The sequence below is a fragment of the Eucyclogobius newberryi genome, unplaced genomic scaffold (genome assembly GCF_026437365.1).
Source record: "Eucyclogobius newberryi isolate DKJ021-1_F unplaced genomic scaffold, fEucNew1.0.hap1 SCAF_4, whole genome shotgun sequence".
Classification (NCBI taxonomy): domain Eukaryota; kingdom Metazoa; phylum Chordata; class Actinopteri; order Gobiiformes; family Gobiidae; genus Eucyclogobius; species Eucyclogobius newberryi.
This window is the reverse complement of record NW_027316056.1, coordinates 30,109,966-30,134,569: the sequence shown is the minus strand read 5'-3', so window position 1 is coordinate 30,134,569 and position 24,604 is coordinate 30,109,966. Positions and strand designations below refer to the sequence as shown.

At 43.8% G+C, this 24,604-nt stretch overlaps 3 protein-coding genes across 3 annotated transcripts in view; 2 read left to right on the top strand and 1 right to left on the bottom strand.

Annotated features, from left to right (window-relative positions):
• frem3 (Fras1 related extracellular matrix 3) overlaps positions 1–4,483 on the top strand; it is a 36,713-nt gene extending 32,230 nt beyond the window's left edge. Inside the window, exons 18-24 of the mRNA XM_072464009.1 lie at positions 173–277; positions 564–691; positions 768–902; positions 1,330–1,456; positions 1,538–1,725; positions 2,396–2,542; positions 3,332–4,483. Of these exons, the coding sequence (XP_072320110.1) occupies positions 173–277; positions 564–691; positions 768–902; positions 1,330–1,456; positions 1,538–1,725; positions 2,396–2,542; positions 3,332–3,880 (1,379 nt within the window). The 3' untranslated portion in view covers positions 3,881–4,483. The remainder of the gene's footprint in view (positions 1–172; positions 278–563; positions 692–767; positions 903–1,329; positions 1,457–1,537; positions 1,726–2,395; positions 2,543–3,331) is intronic.
• Positions 4,484–4,522: 39 nt separating this feature from the next.
• On the bottom strand, positions 4,523–13,901 carry smarca5 (SNF2 related chromatin remodeling ATPase 5). The gene is made up of 24 exons (XM_072464010.1): positions 13,645–13,901; positions 12,122–12,280; positions 11,868–12,034; positions 11,674–11,774; positions 10,668–10,768; positions 10,425–10,604; positions 9,808–9,963; positions 9,599–9,730; positions 9,065–9,133; positions 8,882–8,991; positions 8,338–8,564; positions 8,139–8,260; positions 7,541–7,693; positions 7,320–7,452; positions 7,076–7,224; positions 6,881–7,003; positions 6,667–6,774; positions 6,482–6,595; positions 6,008–6,130; positions 5,797–5,929; positions 5,600–5,718; positions 5,310–5,522; positions 4,939–5,049; positions 4,523–4,875 (listed from the first exon to the last, which is right to left on the bottom strand). Exons 1-24 carry the CDS (start codon positions 13,714–13,716, stop codon positions 4,810–4,812), a joined length of 3,141 nt encoding a protein of 1,046 aa, XP_072320111.1. The 5' UTR covers positions 13,717–13,901; the 3' UTR covers positions 4,523–4,809.
• Positions 13,902–14,210: 309 nt separating this feature from the next.
• usp38 (ubiquitin specific peptidase 38) lies at positions 14,211–22,877 on the top strand. The gene is made up of 11 exons (XM_072462831.1): positions 14,211–14,421; positions 15,214–15,910; positions 15,990–16,125; positions 16,200–16,329; positions 16,419–16,520; positions 16,858–17,016; positions 17,112–17,305; positions 17,392–17,485; positions 17,580–17,686; positions 18,506–19,766; positions 21,964–22,877. The coding sequence occupies exons 2-11, from the start codon at positions 15,223–15,225 to the stop codon at positions 22,129–22,131; spliced, it is 3,039 nt and encodes a 1,012-aa protein (XP_072318932.1). The 5' UTR covers positions 14,211–14,421; positions 15,214–15,222; the 3' UTR covers positions 22,132–22,877.
• Positions 22,878–24,604: the final 1,727 nt, after the last annotated feature.

The window sequence follows — 24,604 nt, the reverse complement described above, 5'->3', positions numbered from 1 at the left end:
AGAAAAGGATTTTGAAAGTGATCAAATAATGTTTTTTATGGTTGACAAATAAACAACGCTGTCCCAGATGTGACTTATAATCGTGTAAAAGCGCGATTGAAAGGCATAAAACCCGTCAAAATCTTTATTCACGTCTACAAAGCTCTTACAACACCTGCTGCATTTCCCACAGGCGCGATGTACCCCACCAGCATGAGGATAAACGAAGAGGGCCGCCTGGTGGTCAACTTCAAGACGGAGGCGCGCTTCAGAGGACAGTTCATCATGACCCACACAGGTGACGGGACCGGCCCAACTCACCCGGGCTAACCTTAACTTATCCCGTGAGCTCAGTCCGCACCGAACCGCTACTGTCGGATTATACGCGTCACATTTTCCCCCTTCATCTATTTCTGGCGGTCTTCCCTGGGGGTCCTGAGTGTCAGAGGTCATTATGGCAAATGTCAAAATGAGCCTGTAGAGAGGGTGTTGTGTGGATGAGCTTGGGAGGATAATAATACAGTACTTTTGAGATAACCAATGTACAGAAAATGGTGGGTAATTACCAACTCTTTTTACCGCAGCCGCCAGCGTGTCCTCCATAGTGATCTGCGCGGACCACCCCGGGCTCACGTTCACCCTGGGCCTGGTCCGGACCGAGCCGACCTACAACCAGCCCATGCAGCAGTGGAGCTTCGTCTCGGACTTTGCCGTGAGTCGTAAACCGACCCGCGGTGTGACCCGCAAACCCGTAACGTTTGTCGCTAACGTGGCTTTCTGGCCTGTAGGTGCGGGATTACTCTGGAACCTACACGGTCAAGTTGGTGCCCTGCATCGCCTCGCCCACCGGGGAGTTCAGCGTCCCCCCCGTGTGTCACCCAAGGGAGCCGCTGACCTTTGACATAGACATTCGCTTCCAGCAGGTATTTCAACAAACTGGATCTTTAGTAAACTGCTTATAATGCATTAATAAGCACGTGTTATTTGTTTGTAGCAACCGACAAGGCCTTTACAAGCATTTATCATGTGGTTATTGAAAACTGTTTAGTAAGCAGCTTATTAAGGCGCTTAAAATCATTTTTTTGCATAGTTTATTAACACACACATGATTCGGTTAGTGCCTTATTAACATGTAACTACAAATACCCCTAATTGACTAAGTATAGTTTGCAAAGAAACCTTATTTTAAAGTGTAACAGAAACGTTCAATACATATTTAATGCCAAACATGTATTTATATTTACAGTATTAACAGGAGAAACAAAGCAGACTTTTAGACGTAACAAAGTCATTACAGTTTGGTTCTAGTTTTCACAGAATTACACTTTGTTAAATGATGTTCTATTGTAGGTGAGCGATCCAGTTGCAGCCGAATTCAGCCTCAACACTCAGATGTTCCTCCTCTCCAAGAAGGAGCTGTGGCTGTCTGATGGCTCCTTGGGCTTTGGAGAAGGATCTGACACGGCTTTTTCAGAAGGTAGGACGGCGCTGCTCTCTTGTGGATCGTAATCAAACTGCCCTTGTGTCATACTCCAGCTGCTTCACGATGTCCTTGCAGGCTCCACGATCTTCGGCCGCGTGATGGTGGACCCAGTGCAGAACCTGGGCGAGTCCTTCTCCTGCAGCATCGAGAAGGTCTTCCTGTGCACCGGAGCGGACGGATACGTTCCCAAGTACAACCCCACGAACAAAGAGTACGGGTGTCTGGCGGATTCCTCATCCCTGCTCTACAGATTCAAGATTATAGTGAGTCCACGAGGCAGAATAAAGCATGATAAAACAACAATACATGAATAGAAATAGAAATAGACTCGCAATTTTGCAAAGTTGTTCGTTTTTCAATTTGCTTTACTGTATTTTCCGGACTATAAGTTGCACCGGAGTATAAGTCACACCAGCCAAAAAATGCATAATAGAGAAGAAAAAAGCATATATATAAGTCGCACTGGAGTGTGAAATGTGGTGTGAAAATAACAAATAATATCACTTATAAGTCGCTCCGGAGTATAAGTATAAGTATATAAGTATAAATATAAGTATAAGTCGCACCCCAACCAAAACTATGAAAAAAGGTGCGACTTATAGTCCAGAAAATACGGTAGTCAAAAGTAATCTTTTCCATGAGCTGAAAGCACCTTTTAACTTAACTCCGCCTACTGTTCCTCCTACTTCAGGACGTACTTACCAATCAGAAGCCTCTAACCTGATTGCTCACATATCAGTTTAAGTTTAGAGTAAAGTATTTTTCTACTCCTTTTTTAAATTTGAACAGGGCAGACTGCACTCTGCTGCCCTCTGCTGACCCTTTCTGATATGAACAGCGGCATAAAAATAGAAAAGGCTTTTAAAAGTGATCAGACGATGTTTTTTAAGGTTAATAAGACATGGCTGAGTGTTTTTGTTGTGTTTTCTCCAGGACAAAGCTCAGCCAGAAACCCAGGCCATGGCGTTTGGTGACGTTGCGTTCGGAGCGACGTTGGCCCTGGACACTCCGGGAGCACTGCCGCTGGTCAGACAGCCCGGGTCAGACGGATTCACGCTCTCCTCCTCTCCACTCTTCCAGGTCAGTGAGTGAAAGACGTGATCAATAGCAGCACTGGCAGCAGGAGTCGCTGGGCTGTGATAGTAATGTAAGTTTTACTGTGGTGGGTTTGTTTTCCCCTCATTAACAAGGTATTTTAAGCGGTCGCTACCCAAAAATATATAGATATTGCTTGTTTTTGTTTTCACTTCATGATGACACTTTTATATCAGTTTTTATTATATATATATATATATATATATATATATATATGAATTATTATATTATGTGAATAGTGGCATAAACCATATATCAGGATCATTTATGGGAAGTGCAATAAAACATCCAAATGTTAAAAATGAAAATGTTTTCATTTTAGTTCATTTTTTAAAAAGAAAAGAAAAAAAAGTACATACTTGGGACTTTAATTTGAGGATTTTACTGCCTCTTATTTACAGCTAGAAATGGTCTACTTTAATCAATATATTTTTTTTTTTTTCCTGTTTTCAGTTTATACTTTACAATGACACATTTATATCAGTTTTTATAATACATATGAATTATTATATTATGTAAATAGTGGCATAAACCATATATTATCAAGTGCAATAAAACATCCATATGTAAAAAAAAACATGTTTTCATTTATTTTTGGCAAAGAATTTACTTTAATTTGATGTTTTTACAAAAAATGTTCTTATTCTGGCAATGTCTTTTTGAAACTGAGTAAAAGTGAATAGTGTAATACTCTCTGTGTGAACGACTCTCCCATTTACGTTTGTATAACATGATTAAAAAGAAGAGTGTATTAACCAGGGCGTGTCTCCCCAGGTGGCGGCCGGCAGAGAATGGTTCATCCACACCATCTACACCGTCCGCTCCAAAGAAAACGCAAACCGGAACATCGGGAAGCGCAGCGTGGAGTACCACAGCGTGTCCTCCGTTGAGGCACCCTCTGCCCGCCACCGCCGCGCTGCCCCTGCCCCGCCCGGCGCCACCGTCGCCCGGGACATCGGCGTGGACAACAACCGCGGCACCAACATCCAGCACATCGCCCTAGACCGCGCTGACCGCCTGGTGGTCAGTCAGCGCCAGCCCTGGTCCCCCCCCAGGGAGCGCGACTCCCTCCAGGAGCGCCCCCTGCTGGAGAGCTCTGGCAGGGAGCCCACTGACTCGTCCCTGCTGCCCATGCTGGTGGGACTGGCAGGTATGGTCCTTCTGGCGTGCATCGTCGCTGTGGTGGTCATCCTCCTGATCAGACGCAGGAAGAAAGAGAAGAAGCAGCCGGCGCCGTACTCCACGTCGTCGTTCTCCGCGTATCACGGCTACGGCCAGGGCACGGCGAGCATGTGGGGCTCTCCAGACAGCTCGGAGGTCTAGTGCTCTCTAAAGACTGATCTCCTCCACCCCGGCGTGGTCCTGCCTTACTGACGTAGCACTGAGTCGAGCAGATATGACATCCTGCAGACTGCACAGAATGTTGGCCTCAAATGTAGAAAGTTGTGTTTATTTGGAGCCAGAGGTTGTAAAATATTATCTTCGTGAATGCATGCAAGCCCAACTTATGAGAGCAGGTTTTACCATTTTTACTGTTGTAATTCACCGTTTATTGTTCTGTGAAGAGTAAAGAACAGACTGAATGTTGGTTGAACACCTTTGGTTCAGTGAATGTACAGGCCCACTGCTTAGTAATGTTAAGGTGCCACCGAAAGGGACTGTTAATGTTATTTTTGAAAATGCAATATTTTTTATTTTTACATTCGTCAGTTAAATATGGGTGCAATCGGATGCCAAACCGTCTGTGTATATAAACAGTAGAAGACTGGCGTAGTGAACCCTGGTGAAACTTGAAAAAGAACCACGCCTCGTACAGCGCAGTATCAAATCTATCATCGTTACTCACATGACCGATTATATTTTAATGTATTCTAATATCTGCCAGCTGACATGGATGTTTCTACACCTCCACTGCCAAATATAAATGTTTTTGGAAACTCTGGCGTCATTATTTCACAACACATGTTTTTAGAAAAAGGGCTTTTATTTTGATGTTCAAAAGACATTTACTACTTGACATAAATGGAACATAAAATAAAATGGTACGTAATGTTCAAGCAATGGAATGTGGTACAACCAACAGACATAAATACATTTGAGTAAAGTACTAGTAAAAAAAACTAGCCAATAAAACTAGACCAGCCCAGCTGCAGTGTTCAGAAGTGACGACATCGTAGAGACACACCGGATCACCGTGGCGACGGCATATCGTCACAGACACTGGGACGGACCGCCCCCCGAGAGTTTACGCTTCACAACTTGAGCTTCTTCTTGCGTCCTCGAGCATCGGGAGTTCCTTCTGACTTTCGCTTCTGAGCCTAAATATAAAAAGGGTTTAGGTCCATTGTAGGGCGTTTTGTCTTTACACTGGCAGAACTTACAGATCCACCCTTTGGGCCTCGCTTCTTCTTCTCAGCCTTCTCCCGCTCCTCCAGCTCCATGTTCTCCCTCTCGATCAGTGTGATGAGTGTGTTGCAGCGCCTTTGCAGCTCCTGATGAGGAAAAACACGACTCAAACACCCACACTTCCAACAACGAAAAACAGGTCACCGTATTTTTTGCACTATAAGGCGCACTCAAAAAAGAGCACCTTATACTCCAGTATGCCTTATATATGAATTCTGGTGTTTTTTTACTGACCACGAAGCGATTTTGTGTGGTTTTGTTTCGCTCAATGTGCCGAAAATAGACCATTCATTGACAGTGCGCCTTAAAACCCTTATAGTGTGGAAAATACAGCAAATGCACTGACCATGGCCGTCCTGGACTTGAGGAACCAGTCAAAGCGAAACTGCGGCGAGTTCCGGATGCACTGGCGCAGCTCGTCGTAGACGCTCTCCTTGTCGAAGCCGAGCTTGTGGAGCATGCAGATGAGGAAGCGGTCCTCCTCCTCCGTGTAGTTCTTGCCTTTGTTGGTGCCGTAGGAGATGCGGAGCTGGTGGAACGGAGCCTTGTAGCGGCCGATCTGCAGCGCAAACGACGACGTGTCAGGGCATTTGATAAACAAAACTCATAAAAAACAAAGCACAAAAATAAAGCTACCTTAGAGTCTAGTGCTTTCTTGATGCTGATCCTTCTCTGAATCCTGGCTTCTCCTCTCTCGATCTGAGCCATGATCTTCTCGATGTCTTGGAGCTCATTGCAACGCTCCCAGAAAACAGCTACAATATAGAAAAGTGTGTGTGCATTTAGCAACAACGACGCGACACCATTTCAAACATGTATTTCCTCTCATTTACCTGAATATTCCATGACCTCTTCTGGAGTTTTGCCCTCCACCTCTCGGGCAATGTTCTCGATGTCGTCGCGTCCCCATTTCTCGTTGGCTTTGATGAACTGGTTGAAGTCGCGTTTGTTCCATGCGGTGAATCCCTGGATGTTGGGAGAGTCACAGTGTGATCCATTTGTTCCTCCCGAAGTCTCCTCGCCTACGGCCGCCGGGCGACTCACCTGCTGCAATAGATTCTCCTTCTCCTCCAGCTCCTCCTCCGTGAGCGTCTCGGCCTCGTCGATCTTCGCCTGCTCCTCCTTCTGAACCGTAGCGGAGTTTGGCAAATCTGGGTTACGCGGGACCTGCAGGAGAGACAGGCACAGACAGAGTAAGGCAGAAATTACACAAAGCAAAGATTTTCAGATGATAGCTACTGAAAAAAACCAAGAACTAAGTAACTCTGGTAGCTTATTTACCATGATAATACAGTATAATCACATAAAAACATGTAAAAGTGCCAGGGTTTCTCAGCAGAGTTGTCGATATCGGAAAAGGACAGCAGGGCGTTTCAACAGACACTTGAAACGCCCGAAAATACAGTACATATTTAACCATCACAGAGACTTGCAAAGACGTTCATTAAGGCCAAATGTTACTTGGATCCATTTTAAGACGGTCACAAAGATAAGTCCATTAAAAAAAGGTTACTCTACCTTGTAGCCTATCGTTTTCCTGTAGAAGAGAATTTCCTTCTCTAGAAGTTCAAAAAGACGTGGGGGAAAGAACTGGAAGTCCTGGACATTTGGCTGCTTGGGAGGTCGTGGAGCCTAAGAGCAAAACAGAAATTATCTTACAAATACATAAACAATTACCTGAAAGATGAGAGAAAAACACTTACCTTTGGCGCTTTAGGCTCGCTGACTCTCAGAGCTTCTCTGAAGTAGGCGTCCACGGCATAATTGGCTTTCCTCTCTCTTTTGGGGGGCTCGATCCAGTTGGTAATGACCTGATATTTTAAAATAACAGCAGCAGATTAAAGACAAGAATTAGACACACATATTGGTTTAATTTATTTATTGGTTTATATGCAATAAGTGTTTGTAAATACTGACCTTTTTCTTCTCCCTGTAGTCCTCCCCCTCAAACGTGTAGACGCTGCTTCCCTCCACGTCCATGGTGAAGTTCCTCAAAGAGCTTTCCCCGAGAGAAGACAGCTTCTCTGACATCTCCTCCGTCTGCGATGCCACACTCGGTATTTACACAACTCACCACAGATCTTCCAACGCTCGCTTTTGAACGCGCCTCACCTTCTTCACGCCCTTCTCCAGAATGGCATCAATGTCATCGTCGGTGATCTCGCTCTCCTTGGAGGCGAACACGTGCGTGGCGCCGTGACGGATGATCGACAGCATCTCGTCTTTGCCCAGCTTGTTGGCGCTCGGGTCCACCAGTCGTCCTGAAAGATGAAGGAAACGAACGGTGAGCGACACACAACACGGTGGAAGAAGTTCTCCCGCTTTCCCCGCACGTATAAAGGCGGCAAGGGGGCACCTTGTTGAATCACAATGGAGTCCAGGCGCAGCTTCATCTCCGCTCGTTCCACGATTCTCTCCTCCACCGTGTTCTCCGTGATGAACCTGAAGACGCGCACCTGCTTCTGCTGACCGATCCTGTGAGCTCGGTCCTGAAACGGGGCGAGAACGTGTTACGACTGGTGGGATGTATACGTGAAATAGTCTGGTTCGGTAAATGGGGGACGGGACGGTCGTTACCATGGCCTGCAGATCCACTTGAGGGTTCCAGTCCGAGTCGTACAAGATGACCACGTCGGCTGTGGCCAGGTTGATGCCCAGACCTCCGGCTCGGGTGCTCAACATGAAGAGGAACTTTGGGCTGTTGTGTTCGTTGAACACGTTGATGGAGATCTGGGGGAAAAAACATGATATTACTTAAAATATGTTGCTATGGATAAGCTACATTTGTTATGAAGGAGGGTCTAAGGACACGGGACGCTGGGACATTGCCATATAAACGTTATTTAATCTGTCGCCCGTCGAGGCAACTTCTGTTCTGATTTTGGGCGTTTAATTTCATTATTTTAAAATAGATGGGCTAACCTTTATTTGTCCCACAATGGAGAAATTCCACTGTTGCAACACAGATTAGGTACAGAAGTGGAATGATAAAAACTTCTATAAATACATAACTATATATATATATATATATATATATATATATATATATATATATAGTTCATATTTAAATCTAGAATAAATGTAAATAAAAACAGAACACTCATTTAAAGTACATGAACACATATTTACAGTACGTGAATTTACAAAAGCGCATAAAAAGAACACATTGTCTCACCTGCCGCTCCTCGTGTGGCGTTTGACCGTCCAGTCGACAGTAGCCATAGTTCCTCCACATACAATAGTCCTCCAAGATGTCCAGCACCCTGGTCATCTGACTGAAGATGAGCACTCGGGAACCTAGCAAACAACACGTTTAAGGTTCGACACGGCGATGTTAGGTCTAAACCTCGCGCTCCTCCGATCCAGACACCCACCTTGTTCCTTGAGCTTGGGCAGCAGCTTGTCCAGCACCGTCATCTTGCCGCTATTGACCACCAGGTGGAGGTCGGTGGTGTAGGGCGGGCCGGGCTCGGCGCCGTCGAACAGGTACGGGTGGTTGCAGCACTTCCTCAGCTGCATGAGGATGTTCAGCAGACGCATCTTGTCCGTTTTACCGGCCGAATTCAGAATGTCGATGTCCTTCATCAGGATCTTTGTGTACCTGAGCGGCAACTTTAGTTTAGTATCAATTATCAAAAAAATGTATACAGTATTTTCCGGACTATAAGTTGCACCTTTTTTCAGTTTTGGCCGGGTGGCGACTTATACTTGGATCTATACTGGAGCGACTTATATGTGATATTATTTGTTATTTTCACACTTGTAACTGCATTTCATACTCCAGTGCAACTTATATATGTTTTTTTCTTCTCTATTATGCATTTTTTGGCTGGTGCGACTTATACTCCAGAAAATACGGTATATAAAATGTAAAAAATAACAAGCTATTTGACGTGGACCTCCAACATTTAGTCTTACCATTCTCGCTGCATCTTACTGAGCCCAATATACATCTTGATTTCTTTTTTTGGCAAGAGACTTTTTTCGACGTCGGCTTTGATACGACGCAACAAGAAAGGACGCAAAACCTACAACGGGAAATGAAACGAGTCAAACGCAACTGCAACTGGAAACAAACGTCTTTTTATGAAATGTACGTACAGTGTGAAGACGCTCGACCAGCTTCTGATCGCCGAGGCAGTTGTTTGTGTCGAACCACGAGTCAAAGTCCTGTCATGGAGAAAACGTCATTACAAAAGAGGTTTGGCACGTAGAGGAGGAACTTATAGTGCCCCCTACAGGTCAGACGACTCATGGAACTAAAATGCAGTCAAGTATTATAGATTTGAAAATGTTATCCGAGAAGATCACATTTTTTAAGTTTATAATTTGACTTCCTGTTTATAGTTGACACATTAGGAAATTACCCAGCGAACACTGAGGAAAAAATAAATAAAAATGTATTAGATAAATTAAATATATATGAGCACGTGTATTTAGTCGAATTGTGTTTCAAATGTCAAAAAAAAAGTAGTTTTGGGTAATTTATGCATAAACTTTGTCTGGAATGAGTGTACCTGGCGTGATGTCACTTCCTTTACATATTTTTCAACTTTTCTAAAAAAAATTAGACAATGGTAAAAATCTGTCACGGGCACTTTAAAACACAACGTTGTTGTGAAGGTGAATCCAAACCTCAGAAGAATTGAAGACGTCGGGCAGCAGGAAGTTGAGCAGAGCCCAGAGCTCGTGGAGGTTGTTCTGCAGCGGCGTTCCAGTCAGCAGCAGGCGGTTTGTGGTCTTAAACTCTCGCACGATTTCGGACAACTGCGACACATTCGGAACGACTTAGATTTTGTGCAACGGCAAAAGAATGTGCGTTGAACACCGAGTCAGCGTCAAACCTTTGATTTCTCGTTCTTGATTCGGTGAGCTTCGTCAATGACCAGATACCTCCAGTTGAACTTCTTGAAGACGGCCTTTTCGATGATCAGCATTTCGTAGGATGTGACGCACACGTCCCATTCTCCGGGCAGCAGCACGTCTCTGATCAGTGCATTCTAAAACAGCCAAAGAAAACCCCGTTATTTCATCTTTCATGCCATGCTCATGTGGGGATGTCAAGATCAGGTTAATAAAAATAATAATCGTGATTATTCTCGTCACAATATTAGCATAAAAAACTAAAAATAATAATTGTGACAGTTTTAGAAGCTAAATTAAGTATATTTAGTTAAATATGCAGCCCAAAAAATAGCCCTAAATGTAAAGAACTAAATGTGTTTTTGTCACATAAACCAAGTAATAAAATAACCGCGGCCTTACTCAAGTCATTTAGAAAGTTAAATGTAGTAAAGCAGGACACAAACTTGAGGAATAGTAACATGTTGGACCACGAGAATGAAAGAAAACTGAAGATCACTGTGGTTTCTAAATAAATCGTGACGTTTTATCTGACAATAATCATAACACTAAAATAGTATATTGTGACATCCCCATAATGATGGTACGATGGACTTACCCTCTGATCTCGGTCTCCAATAAGGCACACGGCGCGGAGGGAGGGCACCCAGCGCTTGAACTCATTCATCCAGTTGTAAAGGGTGGATTTGGGCACCAGCACCATGTGTGGGCCGGGGATACTCCTGTAATGCTTCATGTACCCCAGTAAAGAAATAGTCTGCAGTGTTTTCCCCAAACCCTAGAAAAAACATGTAAAAGTTAATCCTTATTACTGAAACGTTATTATTATTATTTTTATTACCATTTCGTCAGCGAGGATGCCATTTATTCCATTTTCATACAAAGAAATGAGCCAGTTCAAACCACGGACTTGGTAGTCCCTCATTTTTCCGCACTTGACATCTGGAAAAAAAATTGTATATTTCACTTACTTATAATATATACTTACTATATTATGCAGTTTTTACATCGTTAACTAGCCTTTAAACAAGCTATTTAGTAGTCATGTTTAAAGAACTTAAAATAATGAATGTATCTAGTGAAAACACTTTACTTTACATTCCCTCATCAGGGATTGTGTTAGAACTCCATCTACTGGCAGTAGGGGGAATTCCAAAACGTTGAAATAAACAAAAACGTAGCTTTCCCAAGCCACTTGATCGCAGAAATGCTCCGAACGAGCCCGACTTAAAAATAGGGTAAAAGATCTCAGAGCCCGACCTGTGACGTCACAAAACTGGGAAATTTGGAATAAAGTGTTTCGTGAGGCTCGGAGGGATGAGGACTTACTAAACAGGATTACTCAAGCGTGAATTAAGCTAAATAATAGAGGGGTGCATGGTGGCAAAGGCGGTTAGCGCTCTTGCCTCCCAAGAAGGAGATCATGGGTTCGATTCCCGGACCAGACCAACATCACATGATCTCTCTGGGTGGAGTCTGCATGTTCTCCCCGTGTTACCGTGGGTTCTCTCCGGGTTCTCCGGCTCCTCCCACCGTCCAAACAAAATAGGCAAAATTGGTGACTCTAAATTGGCCCTAGTGAACGAATGTGAGAGTGAACTGTCTGTAATGTCTATGTCTCTGTGTTGGCCCTGCGACAAGTTGGCCACTGTCCAGGGTGTACCCCGCCTAAGGCCCGAAGTCACTGGGATAGGCTCCAGTCACCCGCGACCCCAAAAGGGAACAAGCGGTAGAAAATGGATGGATGGATAACTCCAGGTTTGATGAGGAAACAACGTAAGAAAGTAGTAAGAAGTACATTTAGCATAATAAGTGTCCTTTAAAGTCTCCATGGGGACAGTGCTTACAGGAGGGAGAGTCGTCAAAGCGCGTGCACACGTTAGTCGTCTTGGTGCTCTCGCTCAGCAGCTCCTCGTCTTCTTCTTGCTCTGTGCGCCGATGCCGGTTGCTGGGGAAAAGCAAAACACATAGCTCAGTTTGTACCATTTTATTATTATTATCATATATGATTTAACATCCAAGCGGGGCTGCTTGCACTCACTCTGCGACGGAAAGCAGGTTCTGTTTCTCGTCCTTCTTGATGCGGGGACGGCCCGGTTTCATCTTCAGGGGGGACGTGGGGGTCTTCTGCGCCGCCGGCTGGACGAAATGGGCGAACAACTCCGTTTGTTTCAGCAGGTATTCAAACCGGTTGGTCCGATCCGTTTTCTACATGAACGAGAAATGAAAATCCGTTTCGCGGGATTGAGGAGGAAGTAGAGTTTTTTCTTTCTCTCCCAGTGACAGAATTCTTACCACTTTCTCTTCATAGCCCGCCGAGGAGACTTTAGATGGAGAGAAGGAGGAGGAGGATGCTTCAGGTCCATCTGTCCCGTCAGCACCGTCAGTCCCATCAGCACCGTCAGCCCCAGTGTCAGAGGAAGACTCTTTTCCCGCATCAGAGTCAGATTTCTCCTGAACAGAACACATGCATAACGCTTTGTCATGACTGTTGTTTTATTCCATTTTGATACCAGGGAAAAGCATGATTCACACCAATTTTGATGCCAGAACAATAAGAAAGAAACAGCTTTTGAAAAAAAATCAAAATACACTAAATAACAATCTTTATTTTACCATGTGGTCCTTTATTATTTCAGACTATTTTTTTTTTTTTTTAATTATCATTGCATTGTATCGTGACATTCTTCTTCTTTGGCATTTTATGGCTGTACAAAAGGCATTTATTTGGGGCAGCCTATACAGTCCTGAGCAGTGACAGCTACACACCTGAACCAGCACCTTACAGTCCACACAGTCCTGAGCAGTGACAGCTACACACCTAAACCAGCACCTTACAGTCCACAGTCCTGAGCAGTGACAGCTACACACCTAAACCAGCACCTTACAGTCCACAGTCCTGAGCAGTGACAGCTACACACCTAAACCAGCACCTTACAGTCCACAGTCCTGAGCAGTGACAGCTACACACCTAAACCAGCAACATACAGTCTAGTTATCTCTCCAACAATGGCGGTTGGTATCCAAGTGTTACATTACCGCCACCTACTGTAATTGTACAGACTACGCCTGCTCTTTAGACTTCACCCAGTTTTTCTTGTTACGATACGTGTTCGTTTTAGTTTAATTTAGCATCTGCTTTTCAACACCATTGACAGCCCTACCAGGGGTTACTGGGAATAACTTCAGATTTAAAACAACGGAATTGCAATATAACTGTTACTTTGTCATACACTTTACATACTTGAGACTGCTTATGCCGGACAGTTCTGGGCATGAATAGCATGCCTGAATAATTGGCAACATAAATATCACCAAGGACAAAAAAAAAGGCAGGAAACCACTGATCTCTGAGAGTTTGAACACACAGCAGCAGCATGTGGTCCCTTACAACAACTGCCCCATGTCCCAGTCAGAAAACAAAAGGCGCAGATGGGACAGTCCGACGCAGACATTATCCACTTGTTTTAAACTAATACGTAACACACACGTCCCTGCCAAGAGCATAGGATGTGAGGACATTTGAGGCACTTAAACATGCTCCAGCACTGTAAGCGTGAGGAGCAGACCCTTATAAGACAACCGTTACTGTCCGAGGTGAAGACGCTGTGGTCAGGAGCTAATGGAGGTAGCAGCCGCGGCTAAAGCGGCTAAACTAGCACAACTCTACGCACCAACAGCGGCAAAGAGGAAGCGGGATCTTAACATATCCAGGGTCCACACACAAGGACAGCAAATTTCATCGAGTTAGACACAAATATAAGGTTAAGAAACACCGCAACAACGACAAATCCAGACAAAACCCGTCTCTCTTGTACCTCAACTCCACCGGCTTCATCAACTTCAGCCTGTTCCTCCCGCATCTCCTCGTTGGATGGGCTTTCGGACATTTTCACACAGGTTACTTCCTTCGATCAAAGTGAATAGTCCGTCGATGGATGTTCAAAGCTGTGTATGTTTATAGTTTTTCGTAATAAAGCGGGCTTTTTTCCCTTTAAAGGGGTCACTATCCTTCCGTTTGTAATGAAAGACGTTCCTCGCGCACAGTCGCAAGAGCACGTTCGCGCTAGCGGAGCCCGCGTTACGAGAAGTCACGTCAGCGATGTATCGCGAGAACACACTTCAGCGAGACAAAAACAAAAAACACAACACATTTTATTGTTGTTTTATCATTATTAAATCTTCCTACATTGACGCTCGTATCTGTTGTTTAAAATATCATAATACCATCAGAACTTTAACTTTTTTATTTTTATTTTTAAATGTATCGACAACCTGTTCCATTAATGAAAAAAAAAAAAAAAAAACATGAACCTGTGTTAGTGTGCAAAGTGTATTCCCCAAAGCTTGCCTGTGCTTATCTTATTATTTACACGTATCTAACATTTCAATCAGGCATTTGGAAACAGCGCCTCACAAAGGTCCTTCAACCATTCCGGCTCTGAAGTGACGTCGGTGCACGGTTAATCAGCTGTTTTTGGGCCGTAGCTTCACATCAAACACACTTAAATAAGGCGCGTTTGGCTTCACGCGTGTGTCAACAGCAAGCGGCCGACCAGAACTCCGCGTGGACACTGTTGACATGCGTGTTTTGGGTAGGAAGTCTTCTATGTCGGCGTACGTTTCCATAGATCGCCGCGGTATTTGTGCTAAGTCAGTGCCTTCTTCGCCCGAGCTAGCGTCCGCCCTGTACGGTGCATTTGTTTACACGTTAGCTGTCACTTTCATTTCGGCATTCACTAAGATTTTAATCTCTTATACACCGTGTTGTCGCATTTGTACAAGGTTACACGCGCTGTTTGCGTTAGCCACAACTGAAAATTAGCCACAACAAAGCAAATTAGCAGCTAGCATCCATCAGCTCCCATCATCAGTCAAACCGACGAGTGTACAACGCGTTAACTACACTTTGATAACCTTATATTGATGTTCTATATTTGATTTAATTAGAATAACTGTTTACCATTCTTACTGAACTTCCACCTTTTATGAACACGTTTTATTAAATGGACTCATGTCATGTCTATTATTGTTCAAACCTATAACCATTCATTGCACTGTTCACGTTTGCACTTCTGACCAACTGTAAATCGTGTTAAACCAAGTCTTATTTTATTTGTAAATTCTAAACTTTACGCTTAACCTTTTTTTTTAATATATTGTGCTACTATTATTATTCATTGTTGTATGTTGCGCCTTATTGCCAAAGCAAGTTCCTAGTTTGTAAGTCTTGTTCACTGACAATGGCAATAATAACTACTTTCTGATTGTGATAATACTTCTGAAATGTAATGTGGTGTAAAGTGATATATTTGTCTTTGACTTTAAAATAATGACTACTTAATAAGACTGAATGCTACTATACAATATGTTTCTTACGTCTCCAGACCGTCGCCATGGACAAGATTTTGGAGGGCCTCATGAGCTCAAATCACCCAGTTCCTGTGAAGAAGGCCATTATAAAGAAAGTCATCGAGGCGGCGGAGAAAGCTGTAACCGAGGAGCAATGCCAGGCCATGTTTACTCTCACCACTCAGCTCATATTACTCCCTCATTATGACGATGCTTTCGAGAGGCAGGTCGGCTGTAAGGTGCTGGAGGCTTATGCCCGGTACCACCGCCCCGAGTTTGAGCGATACTTCAGCAAGGACTTTGTGTTGGGTCTGCTCCAGCAGGGCTATGGCGAGCTGCACCATAAAGACCCAGCCATAATAGACTTCATTCACAGCTGCCTGCGTTTGCTCATTAGCTGCCCCTCTGTGCTGGAGATCTTCAGTGTCATCCAAGTGGAGGTGTTAAGGATGGTTTGTGAGCGCCCTGACCCTGCCCTTTGTGCGCGTCTGAGCACTCTGCTGTCTGACTTTGTACAATGCATCCCAAAGGACAAGACTGGAGGCTTGTTCTGTCAGCAGCTTGTGAGGACCATTAGTTATTTCCAGTGTTTTGCCAATGAAGAACAAGAGCTGAGGGAATATGTCAACCAGGTGACAAAGGTGAGCACACTGCTCCAGAATATCTGGAAGGCTGACCCGACTACACTGCTGCCCTCACTGCAGGAGGTCTTTTCTATTATATCATCAACAGGTGAGTTTGAAAGGATATATTCTTCATCATATTCCTTGCTACATGTCAAAATGACGTGAACGTTGTGTTTGTTTGGCAGAGCTGACATATGAGCCATCCATTGCCTTGGCCTCTCTGGTCCAGCACATCCCAGTCCAGATGATCACAGTGCTTATCAAGAGTCTGACCACAGACCAGAGTGTCAAAGATGCAAACATGACCAAAGCTCTCTGCAGGTGATCTAGTAGTTATCTGTCTTCTTTAAGTGATATTGTTCTGCCTGTTCAAACCTCTTTACCTCTGTGTTTAGGATGATTGACTGGCTCTCCTGGCCCCTGGCCCATCATGTTGATATCTGGGTCATTGCTCTGCTGAAAGGACTTGCTGCAGTTCAGAAGTTCACGATCCTTATTGACGTGACACTGCTTAAAATTGAACGAGTGAGTAGTTGGTCACACTACATTTTTCAAGCAGTTAATCAATATCAAATCATATACACAATATGTGTGTGTTTGTATTCTTTTTGTAGGTATTTAATCGGCTGTGGTACCCTATTGTGCGCATGGGAGCGTTTGCGGTCCTGTCACACATGCTGCTGAGTTTCCAACACTCTCCTGAAGCTTTTCATTTGGTATGTTTCTCCACAATAACACATGTCCCTAATGAAATAAGATAAGATAATCCTTTAATGTCCACACAAGGGGAAATTTCGTTGTTTCAACGCAGTAGAAACAGGAGGAAAGGACAGATTATAGGAAGTTTCAAAAACACACTCTTAATAGAACTCTTATGAACAAAAACAAAAATACCACAGTCATTGAATGTATTGTTTCAGTCCCTCAGTTAAGTGCCTTTAGTGAACTTCTGTTTGTTCACTTGTTTCTATTTCTTTATTATATACGTTATTAAACACTTCTGTCATTTTAACAGTCTTTCACATGATTTTTGTTAATCCTCTTTGTTTTTAGGTGGTTCCCCGCATAGTTCCATTGGTCCAGTCCTTAACAGCAGATGGACATCCCAACAGCAAGGCTTTCTTATTGCAATTTTCTGAGCTTATCCACTGTATGATGTACCACTACTCTGGCTTTCCAGACCTTTATGACCACATACTTGAGTTTATCAAGGTAAAAGTGCACTTCTATTTGTAATATACTTCCCATCCACTTTGGTCATACAATGTTTTGTTACTATGTTACAATGTTCTGCAATATTGTGTCAGGATTGTCCAAAACCTGGAGAGGACAAGATCAAGTTAGTGCTGAATCAAAGTGCCTGGACCTCTCAGTCCAACTCATTTGCTCCAGGTTTTCTGAGACCGTCTGGAAAGTCTGAGACTGGCAAAACGGGCCTGGTCAACCTGGGCAACACCTGCTACATGAACAGCATCATCCAGACCCTCTTTATGGCCACTGAGTAAGTCCTATAACCAACTTTGTTCTTTGTTCATGTAGTTCTTCCTCTCTTGTGTTAATGTGTTTTCCTGTTGTAACTTGTCTCAGTTTCAGGAGACATGTTTTGTCTTTAAATATTAATGGCTCGGAGAGGCTCATGAAAAAGCTTCAGTTGCTATTTGCTTTTCTTGCACATACTCAGGTCGGTTTTATGTATATAAATAAATGTATATTTACGTCACTTGTGATGTGACTGGGTTCCTGTATAACAAGGAGTTTATTTTTTTGTCCTCCAGAGGGCAGCATACGCTCCCAAAAATGTATTGGAATCTTCTCGACCGCCCTGGTTTAATGCAGGATCCCAACAGGACTGCTCCGAGTACCTCCGATTTCTTCTGGACCGGTACAGTAACTTTATGATCAGACATTTGTGTGTGTGTGTCACTTCATTCAAATGAGTCACTGTTTTATGAGTTTTAGAGGAAAGCCTTCTTTGAATGGAGTCCTAAACATGTCTGGTGGGTTCATTGTATGCAGTTAGATAAGCAACATAGATTTACCTTATATAGATTAACCAGTTTAAATAGTGAAGCCCGTTTATCACCCATAGAAAGTTTTATTTGCACTGTGCATTTCTCATCAATCTCCCACATGCTGTAGGGCTGTAGAGCTGCATAGGCTGTGGGGCTGTAGAGCTGCATAGGCTGTAGGGCTGTGGGGCTGTAGGGCTGCATAGGCTGTAGAGCTGCATAGGCTGTAGAGCTGCATAGGCTGTAGGGCTGCATAGGCTGTAGGGCTGTAGAGCTGCATAGGCTGTAGAGCTGCATAGGCTGTAGGGCTGCATAGGCTGTAGGGCTGCATAGGCTGTAGAGCTGCATAGGCTGTAGAGCTGCATAGGCTGTAGGGCTGCATAGGCTGTAGGGCTGCATAGGCTGTAGGGCTGCATAGGCTGTAGAGCTGCATAGGCTGTAGAGCTGCATAGGCTGTAGAGCTGCATAGGCTGTAGAGCTGCATAGGCTGTAGGGCTGCATAGGCTGTGGGGCTATAGAGCTGCATAGGCTGTAGGGTTGCATAGGCTGAAAACTCTTGTAGTAAAAGCCCAAAAAAGTAAGTACAAATATTATACCCCACCCTTTAGCAGCCTTATGTATATTGTCATTTATAATACAATAATGAAATGAATTCACTTGTTTTCCCATTTTTCTTTCCTCCTAATATCAAGGTTGCACGAAGAGGAGAAAACAATTCAGGTCCTGCTATCTTCTGAAATGCCCAAAGATGCCTCGGGCGACATCAGAAACGATAACGGCCCTAAAGCTCTGACTGCTCCGGCAGAAAACGTACCGCCAGCGTCTCCTCCCGAGTGTGACGAAAGAACTTTAATCGAGAAGATGTTTGGTGGGAAGCTGATCGCCGGGATCCGCTGCATGCACTGCAACAGCATCTCAGAGAAAGAGGAGCCTTTCACCGACCTGTCCTTGGCCTTTTGTCCCCCCGCCACCTCTGCGGACAGTGGCCAGGCCGCGGGGCCCTCGGGGGGGCCTGAACTGCATTGTCAGGGATCTGTCAACGGCGGCAGTGAAAACCCCGAGTCGGGCTCAGCGAAATCGCCCGCCAGCAGCGTTCCTATCGTGCCAGAGACGAGCGAGCCGCCCCTCTCGGTGCCCGATCTGGTCAACTACTTCCTGGCGCCAGAAATCCTCGACGCGGACAACGCATACTTTTGCGAGAAGTGCAGCTCCCTCCGGCGGGCAGAGAGGACGTTAAAAGTGGTGTCAGCGCCGGAGTACCTCATTTTGACTCTTTTGCGGTTCGCGTACGACACCGAGTGCCATGTGCGCAGGAAGATTTTAGACAACGTCACCATTCCCACTTTGATGAGACTTCCGGTGCACGCTCATACGTCCAGACCGTCCCCCGCGCAAGAGGATGCCCCTGAAGGCAGCGAGAACCTGGCCAAAAAGCTCAAACCTTCTCAGAACGACGACGAAGAGAGGCTAGCGGGTGCCGTAGAGCTGGCGTCGGTCCAGCCGGTCCCGTACGCTCTCTGCTCTGTGGTGATGCATTCGGGTTTGTCCTCGGAAAGCGGACATTACTATTCTTACTGTCGCGATGTCTGCGAGGTGGATGGGACGCAGCGCCTCGCCAACTCGCTGTCCTTAGAAGATGAGAACGGGGCGGGTTGTGTGGCCTCTTGCTCGTCTCTGGCCGCATCGTGCGAGCGAGCGGACGCTTCCTCTTCCAGTGGACATTCAGACAAGGACTGGCTTCTGTTCAATGACAGCAGAGTGACTTATGCGTCCTTCCAATCGGTGCAAAATATTACTAATCGTTTCCCCAAGGACACGGCGTACGTGCTCATGTACAGGAGACAAGACCTACATGGGACAGGGGCGGCGAACGGGATGAGGATGAACGCAGAGCCCCCACTACACAAGGAGCTTCTGGACGCTATTATCAAAGACAACAAACTCTTCCTACAGGTAAAATTATATATATATTAGCCAATAAGTTGTTCTGTGTGTTTAAATTATAAAGTCATTGATATACTTTGGTAACAAATGTCAATTCCAGTTTAAAGATGTGAAACGTCATTTCACCAGTCAGTGGACAGTTGTGTCATGTGACGTTTCATAAGATGCAGTAACTCCAAAAGAACTGCCTCAACGACGACGACAACAACAACAAGCTGCCATCAAAAGCAGCAACAACAACAACAACAGATGCAACACTTGGATGCCAACCGCCATTATTGTACAAAACTGTGAGGAGACCTTGCTCAACACCCGGTCTGGAGAGACGGGAGATGGCGGAGGAGAGTGGATCGGGGATGGAAGACGTTCTGGACGGCGTGGAGGAGCAGCCTTTTCTGGCTGCACGTGCCCGGAAACGTAAAAAGTTCCTTAGCTCGTCCGAGGGTTCTGGGAATGAGCAGCAGGATGAGGCTGAAGCTATTGATATCCGGGGTGAGAGCAGAGACTGTAAGGTGATCATAAAGCTTGCACAGGATAGTGCATCCTTTAAGGAGTGGAATTCAGTGGCATTGTCAAAGAGCCTAACTGTAGCTGTGGGAGTGATCAAGAGTGCGAGTGTCCTTAGAGATGGCTCGCTGCTGGTCGTGTGCAAGGACGCGGCTCAGCAACGGAAGGCGATTGGAATTAAACGTCTGGGTGGAAAGGACATTCTTGTGTCTAATGCTGAAAGAAACACGGTCAGAGGAGTTATCGTAGGTGTCCCTACGGCGACGTCTGTGGATGAAGTTAAGGAGAATTTGACGAGAGTTACGGTGGTGGACGCTAGGCGTTTGAAGGTGACCCGGTTTGGGGTAAGATGTGACAGCTTGTCGGTAATGGTAACACTTGAAGGGAGGTGCCTGCCTAGTAAGGTGTTCATTGGGTACATGTGCTATAGCGTCAGGCCATATGTTCCGCCGCCCCTGCGTTGCTTTAAGTGCCAGCGCTTTGGGCATATTGCAGCGGTCTGTAGAGGGAGGCAAAGGTGTGGTAAATGTGCAGGAGACCACGAGTATGGGAAGTGTGACGTGGGAGCAAAACTGAAGTGCTGTAACTGTGGGGAAGAACATAGCTCTGCCTATGGGGGATGCAGGTTTAGCAAAAGAGCTGCTGAGGTGCATAAAATAAAGGTCTCTCAAGGTATATCCTATGCAGATGCAGTCAAGAAAGTTTCAAGTAACGAGTTTAGAGTAAATACAGAGAGAGGAGCCAGCGCTGCTCCCAGCCAGGGCACGGCTACCAAGCGGCGACATCAGTGGACATATTAAAGCCTATAGAATGAAGCCTAAAGAATAAAGCTGTACGGTGGAAGCACCGAACGTCAAAGAAGGAGAGGAAGATGAAGAAGAGTCTCCCTGGAATAAAGCCGGTTGGTCTCTGAAACAACAACAACTATTCTAGTCACAAAGACATATCATGACCTCATGGGCTTTGTAACACCAAAGCAATGGAAGGAGGAGTCTGAGGACTACGAAACGTCTGAGGAATAAAGTCTGGCGGTAATGCAACACTCGGATGCCAACCGCCATAAAACAACAACAACAACAACAACAACGGACTACGACAGAGTCTGAGGACTACGAAAAGTCTGAGGAATAAAGTCTGGCGGTAATGCAACACTTGGATGCCAACCGCCATAAAACAACAACAACAACAACAACAACTTTTACGGACTACGACAGAGTCTGAGGACTACGAAACGTCTGAGGAATAAAGTCTGGCGGTAATGCAACAATTGGATGCCAACCGCCATAAAACAACAACAACAACAACAAAGAACTGCCTCTAGGTGGTGCTGTAGGAACTCAGTGCTTATGTTCACACAGCACCGAATCGGAATATCTGCTTTATGGATCTTTAAGATGATTAAAATGACACGCAAACTGCAAAACCTGAGTGTGTAATCAGATAAATCATGATCAGAAAGAAATTAGATGATATAGCTGTTTAGCTGATGTGCATCTTTAAGTGTGGATGTAACTGCAACCAACGTGTAAAGCAATCTGGTGAACTATAATCTAAAGTGAAAGACGTTTTAGATATAAATGTACACGTACATTTATGGAAATACGTGTGTCTGAATCTGCGCAGTAACTGTCCAGCGACACGTTCAGAAATGTAAATGCAGTAGAAATAATTTATCTGATGTTCTGTTTCTAAACGTCAGGAGCAGGAGCTGAACGCTCGGACACAAGTTCTACAAGCCTCATCTTCCTGTTCCTCCAAGCCCAATGGTTCAGATGACAACAACCCCCCAGGGAGCTGCGGCCCATCTGGTGGAGGGGGAGGGGGAGGTGGAGGGGGCTTCAACACCATCAGCAGACTGGTCTTTTAAACACCACCCTCACCACAACAGGGTCCCAACACCATTGAACTAAAGCTGAGGATTTACAATGAGGATTACTTTGGACCTCACAGTCATTTGGTTTCTTAACTTTTTACTAAACTTGACTTTATATTTTACTCATGATGAAGTTGTTTGTAATTTATAACGAGATTGATCCACCATCCATTTGATACAGTATTTGATTGACGTACTTCACTGGACATGAATTGTATGTGGTTCATATTTACAGACGAATAAACCACAGTTTCTTGTGTTTTATTTAAAATTATGCTCACAAAACAAACGATTCAATGAAATCCCTTTTGAGTTTTTTGCTGTTGTTTTACGTAATAGTTTGATTTGTCAAGCATGAAAGCAGCAGCTTATTTATCAGGCAGAGTTCTCAACCACCTCACGCCTAATGTTTTTTGAGTAATAATTCAAGTCGCAATGCAATAAATGTAAATACAGTCACGAAGCGTTTGAACGGCGGGAGCAGCGTGGAGATTCGGGGCATTTTGACGTGGACGTTGATGTGGAACTAACAAAACGAGACATTTGAAGCGATGGACATTACTATTGTCAGTCCCTTGTGTGCGGGCTCTTTCAGGGATACTCTGCGGGTCAACAGTTTGCTTCTTTTGTATGCTTTTTTTGATATTTAATGCAGACTTTGGATGAGGTCACTGACTGTACATACACCTCAGCTGTAACGTGTCCAATTACCTTTTCCCACAGTAAAAAACAAACAAAAACATGGTCATTTCTTTCTGTGTCTACTTTGTTCATGAATGAATTTGGTAAATTTTTTTAAAGACTTTGAAAATGTGACTCAATTATTAGTTTCTGTAATTTTTATACTGCTGAGTAAGTTTAGAATGAGTGTAAAGATGTTTGCCTTGTCAGCAACACAATTTGGAGAAAGAGGAAGTTGGAGATTTCATGTAATTCCCGCAAAGTCAAAGGAAGTGTAACTGTTTTAATGTTTTTCTTAGGATTATTTCTTGCTACCTAAATAAGATAAGATAAGCCTTCATTTGTCCACACAATGGGGACATTTCGGTGTTGCAACTCAAGTATATACAGAAGTAAAAGAACAGATAACTTATAGAAAGCTATAAAAAAAAAAAACTTAATAGAAAAACACTTATAAACAAAACTCAGACAAAACCTCTCATATTCTTAAGGAATAGAGAGAAAAAGAATAATACATTATTGCGTATGAGTATTGAACATGAATATAACATTGCGTATGAGTATTGCACATGAATATGCCATTATTACGTATGAGTATTGCACATGAATATGACATTATTGTGTATGAGTATTGCATATGAATATATCATTGCGTATGAGTATTGCACATGAATGTGACATTATTGCGTATGAGTATTGCACATGAATGTGACATTATTGCGTATGAGTATTGCACATGAATATGACATTGCGTATGAGTATTGCACATGAATATGCCATTATTACGTATGAGTATTGCACATGAATATGTCATTATTGCGTATGAGTATTGCACATGAATATGACATTATTGCGTATGAGTATTGCACATGAATATGACATTATTGCGTATGAGTATTGCACATGAATATGTAATTATTGCGTATGAGTATTGCACATGAATATGACATCATTGCGTATGAATATTACATTATTGCGTATGAGTATTGCACATGAATATGTCATTATTGCGTATGAGTATTGCACATGAATATGACATCATTGCGTATGAGTATTGCACATGAATATGACATTATTGCGTATGAGTATTGCACATGAATATGACATTATTGCGTATGAGTATTGCACATGAATATGTCATTATTGCGTATGAGTATTGCACATGAATATGACATCATTGCGTATGAATATTACATTATTGCGTATGAGTATTGCACATGAATATGACATTATTGCGTATGAGTATTGCACATGAATATGACATTATTGCGTATGAGTATTGCACATGAATATGTCATTATTGCGTATGAGTATTGCACATGAATATGACATCATTGCGTATGAATATTACATTATTGCGTATGAGTATTGCACATGAATATGTCATTATTGCGTATGAGTATTGCACATGAATATGACATCATTGCGTATGAGTATTGCACATGAATATGACATTATTGCGTATGAGTATTGCACATGAATATGACATTATTGCGTATGAGTATTGCACATGAATATGACATTACTGCGTACGAGTATGACAGTATTGCACATGATTAAGTCAGTATATACAAATACAATACAAATACACCTTGTTGTTGGCTAAATGTGTAGATCTAGACCTGTAGTGACTCAAATGCATCACACAAATTGGTCCTTGTGGTGTTTACAAGCCTTAATGTGCTTCTATTCCTCCATCAGTGGCTGTAGAAAGGGCAATAATGAGTCTGCACAACAGCAAAGTCATTAATCACGGGACTTCTTGCAGGGCACATCCTCCGGGAGA